This window comes from Gavialis gangeticus, unplaced genomic scaffold (genome assembly GCF_001723915.1).
Source record: "Gavialis gangeticus isolate Ggan-Ray unplaced genomic scaffold, GavGan_comp1, whole genome shotgun sequence".
Lineage (NCBI taxonomy): Eukaryota > Metazoa > Chordata > Crocodylia > Gavialidae > Gavialis > Gavialis gangeticus.
In genome coordinates this window covers 13,667,961-13,673,119 of record NW_017729006.1, presented here as the reverse complement: position 1 = coordinate 13,673,119, position 5,159 = coordinate 13,667,961, and the positions used below count along the sequence as shown (strand labels likewise).

General features: G+C 44.8%; 1 protein-coding gene across 1 annotated transcript in view; it reads right to left on the bottom strand.

The window, feature by feature from the left end:
• LOC109291740 (collagen alpha-6(VI) chain-like) overlaps positions 1–5,159 on the bottom strand; it is a 128,914-nt gene that overhangs the window by 68,808 nt on the left and 54,947 nt on the right. The window contains exon 10 of the mRNA XM_019508834.1: positions 3,796–4,145. Coding sequence (XP_019364379.1) covers positions 3,796–4,145 — 350 coding nt within the window. The remainder of the gene's footprint in view (positions 1–3,795; positions 4,146–5,159) is intronic.

The window sequence follows — 5,159 nt, the reverse complement described above, 5'->3', positions numbered from 1 at the left end:
GGGGGGGGGGACCTGGGTCTGGACCCCAGCTGGCAGGGGGCATTGCATGGCAAGGCGGGTAGGCAGGAAGTAGCCCCTGACAGGCTTTTCCACACTACCCACTCAAGCAGAGAATGGGGGCATAGCCAGGCCCCAGCCCAAGCTGACACAATGAGGCTGGGGAAGAGATAGGGTGAGGGAGCTTTAAACCTCCTCCCTGGCCTGACTAGCATCCTCTCTAGGTGGGGGAGGTTTAAACCCCCTACCTCACACCTCAATGTACCAGACTGGACTGGGACCCGGCCACAACCCCTGCTCAAGCAGGAAACGGGTGAAAGCCTGTTGGGGGCTGCCCATGAGGCAGACCCTGGCTAGGGTTCAGTGAGGGCCAAGGAGGGGGTTTAAGCTCCCCTATCCCCCTCCAGTTCAGTATGCCAGCCCAGGTTGGGACCTGGCCATGTACCACCCCCTGCTCAAGCAGGGAGCAAGTGGCTGCTCCTCTTTCCCTGCCCCCAACACAGGCAGACCCCAGCTGGGATCAGTGCAAGACAGATTTAGCCCCCCCACCCCCATCATTCAGTGGGCCAGGCATGGCCTGGCCATGTCCCACTCCTCTCAGCTTGACCAGGGAAGGGAAAAAAAAGAACCTTGGAGGGCTTCTCTCCCTGCTTCCCTCCTTTCCCTTCAGCAGTGGCCAGCAGGATGGAAGGAGTGCTCCAGCACCTCCCAGCTTATGGCCTGAGCCACTGCAGGCATGTGGCTGCATTTCCAACTCAAAAGCAATTTTTTGTTCACCTGCTTCTCACTTCAACCTAGACAGTTTAGACTGATCTATAAATATTGAATCAATTCAGCCTCTGGCTTTCTGAGAGTCTGTACTCAGCCTTTAAGGGTCATTTTAAAAAGACTCATGGTTACTAGGCCAGAAATCATCTGTACTTTGACAGCAGTTCCATTTAAAAGAACCTGGCTCACAGACTGTCACCAGAGCTGTCCCTAAGGGTGTGGGGGCCTGGGACATACCAGCCCATGTGGGGCACGGGAGGGGGATGGTGAGCAGCTGGAGCCAGTGAAGCAGAGTGGGGGGAGGGGGATGGGGGTGGCACAGCTGGTGGCATGGTGGCACATGGTGGCCATAGTGGAGCCTATGCAGCACTGACCATGGGTCCCCAAAGTGTGGGGCCCAGGGTAGTCACCCCAATTCCTGCCCCAGGAACAGCCCTAACTATCATTGCTACAACCAGCTGTAGATTTCATGTATGTCCTATTTTCTAGGCACAGGGACAATTCTGTTGTTATTCTTGCTTGCAAGAAACTTCACTGAAAGCAGCAGAGGTCTCCAAATGTAAATGAAGAGGAATGGAGAACAGAAAGTGTTTCTTTTCTTTTGGTAATGAGAATCCAATTATGTGGACAGCCACATTTCCACTAATGTGTGATCTGATTTTATACTGGTGTAAAAAAGGAACAGACACAACATGCAGCCCTACACCAATGTAAGTTACTTTTCTTCAGTTTCCCATGAAAACAAATACACAACAAAGTATTTTTCCCATGAAGAATACTACACAACAGTATAAGTTAGACCAGTACATATGTGTTCGAGTCGGTTTCAACTGATTGTCCCCTGGTAGTAGTTAGCTCAAGCTATTTCCTGCTCCCCAGCCACCCAGAAGTGAAGCACTGTGGTTAACAGTCCAGTCTGCTACTCTGGATAAGCCAGTCACCAGTTTGCTCTGGCTTCTAGAGTAATTTACATTAGCATACAAGTAAATACAAATTATGCTGGTGTAATGCGATGCATCTCTGCATTGCAGAACTGAAAACTGTCTAACTAATAAGCTATTAGCCCTGGGCTAGGTCATCTGGTCTCCTTTGACCCACTTTACACTGTTCAGGCAGCAGAAAGCAGATGGATTCAACCATCTCTGAACTGCAGAAAATTCCCTTTGCAGAAAGGAACTCCCTACTGGTGCATGGATGACAGAAGCAGCTGGGCCCAGCTCCTGTACTAACCACCCCATGTCCCCAGCAGGGGACATGCAGGGCAAAGTTAGGGGCAGGGAAAGGTAGACAAAAACTCCATTACAAGTGTCCTCAAACCTACACAAATTGGTGTAGGCTTCCTAGCTGTTCAGAGAGATCAGATGCAATGATCATATGCTGTTAGTGTGCAAATTTATCACAAAGTGTTAGGAAGAGTACAGTAGGACTCTTCAGCTCAATACTTTCCATTCTACACATAGTTATCACTTGTTTCGTTTCCTCAAATGTTTACAGAGATATCAAGCAAGACTCTCATTGGAATAAAGCCGGGTCTTGTTTGATTAAGTTTGACAGGTGCTGACCATGTAAGTTCGAAAAAAAATGATAAACAAGAATAAATCATATCCAGCTGATGAATGCTATGGAACAAACATGTTGCTGTTCAGTGATCTACAAGAAAGGCATTTGTGATCTCAGGCCTGTTTACATCTTGCCCGCAAGCACCAGCATAAAGGGCAGTAGCTGGCATCCTTCTGACCATCTCAGCAGCACAGCCATGGATTAAGTGGGCATGTGGTGATCACCCTTCCAGTTCCTAGAAGGAATGGGGCTAAGGTAGTCAGACAGGTGTGCACTGTACTTGTAGAATCCTTATTTCTGATTTCTGAAGGTGTATGAACAGGGAAAAACCCAGTTTAGCTTCTACAAGGAGTTAAAAGACTTGGCAGCTGGGGAGAGAATTTACCTGGAAATTGAGCAAATTTGTTCTAGAAATCAAACTGCAATAAGGAGCCTTAAGGAACCTAAGGTTTTTCATGATGCACAGGCTAGAGCTAGAAAAGAATTACAGGGAGAAAAATTCCACTTCATCCTAAACCCATTTGTACGTCATCTCTTCCAGAGAAGAACCATAAGTTAAACATTCCTGAGAAGAAAGGAAAAAAGAATAAGGTTGGGAATGTGCTCCTCCTACATCTGTGTTGATGAGGAATTGCTGAGAAGATGTTGAAAATAGGATTGATATTGTTCTCTGCAAGCAGGCAAATTTGCATTTGCTGTTCATGTGCAGCCGTGAGAAGAGATCTTTTAGCAAGCACTCAGAATTAAGCTAAAATATATTCTAGACTTGCAATAATTTACAATAAATTAAACAAAATACACACGGAACATATATTTGATATTTTATGAGGACCAAAGTGCCCTTCCTGCTCTGGGATTTAATGTGTAAAAAGTATCTTATGTAATTGCACATGTGTAAGTGCTCTCTTCAAACAGTGCAATTCAGAAATATTAGAACATGAAATAATTTCCATTCAAGTCAATGCAAAGAATCTATCCACTTCTGCATGGATTGACTCAAACCATTACATCTTTCCTTTCCCTTTGTCTCATTTCAAACTGTGAGTTATTCACAGTGACCATGTGTAAATATATTTCCATAAACTAATTACTTGCAAAAATACCTGCTCTGAGCCATCACTATTCAGGCTGCGTGACTAGTCATCTATGAAAAGGTATTATTTATGATCCTGAACCTATAAATAAATTCCAAGATAAATATATCCAGTGTGAACACTTGTGAGCACATGGATTTGCCTACATATTTATCAATACATTCTTCTTCCAGGGGCACTCAGTCAGGTGTAGAAGAGATTTTTTGTTCACCTTTTTAAGACATCTGAATACTGTGAAAATAAATCCAAGGTTTTATTTGAATGACCAGTTATGAATCTCTTTTCTTCTGCTGCAGAATCCACACAGCACTAAACCCAGCGTATTCTGAATAATATAATTTAGTCATTACTCAATTATACACACACTTCTGTTTACCTTCACATTAGCTGAGGCCACTTCAAAGGAGTCCTCCCAAAGTAACTGTAAGAAGCGCGCATTCAAGTATGTGTCCACAGTGATCTGTACAGCTAAGAACTTTTGGATTATCTCTTCATTATACTTTTCAAAATTAGAGTCAAATAGGGGTAGGCCAGTTGGCCCAAACACTTGGTACTTGAACCTGACGTTGAGCTGAGACTCAGAAGTGCAGCAGACATTAGTCAAGGACTCTGCCTGTTGCAGAAATCTGGGCAGATCAGTTTGCAGTTGCTTTTTCAAGTGCAGTGCAGGTGTAGGTCCCACAGGTCCTGAAACATCAATTCCCACTGAAACATCTATGTTGCAATCTGAGGGGGGAGGCACAAGAGTAAGTGACGATCATTGTATACAAATAATATTTTATGATCTTGCTTCTAAAAACACCAAGAACAAATTCAATTTGCCAGATGTCAAATCTGGCATTTTAAATGAAAAGACATCCTACATTAGAATCAGAGCGCCAGTGCACGGCTTCACTGATTTCATCAGCTAGGGATCTGGCCCTTGTTACTGTACATAACACCACACACACAGTCACCAAAAATGAATTCATCATCATCACTACGTATGTTGGGCCTTTAACTAACAAATAGCGCACCCTACAGTTGAGGAATTGAGATCTAGAGCTCAAAATCACTGAGCAGTTTGCTTATAGCTGTGAGTTATGCCATCAGCTCCTATGCACTGTTATTGTCTGTGCTCATTGACAGAATCACATTATGCATTGAAGCAGAAGAATCAAATGCAAGGTGACAGAGAAAGAAGGAAAGGAAATATAGTAGGACAGGAATAATATGCAAACTCCTTAGTGGAATAGTTAAAGCAATAAAACCCCTCCTATTGTGAGCAATGCTACATTGTATACGTATGTGCGTGTATTCTAGCAGCGTACGTGTGCATTACATACAGAGAGAAGGGTATGTATTAGGGCTGTGCACAGCTTTGGTCCCTGATTCAACTCAAAGGAGATTCAGCCCAATTTGATGGCCAAATCTCCAAATCCAAATAGAATCAGGAGACCCTTTAAATATCATCTCTCTGAATTGAATTGGACCCCTCCAAATAGATTTGGAGAGATTCAGCTATTGAGAGAGAGAGAGAGAGAGAGAGAGAGAGACAGCTTTAAATGTTTCCCTACATACCTCAAGGTACCAGGCAGCTTATGAATGCTGTAATGGCGGGCACATGGAGCATCCCACAGGACCCCCCCCCACCCCGCACATTTGGGAGCAGACCTGGAAGTGGACCAGAAGCACTTCCAGTCCATTTCTGGGTCCACCGAGGAGCACACGGGGGGGCCCCCCCGGCGCCCCAGCTCGGCT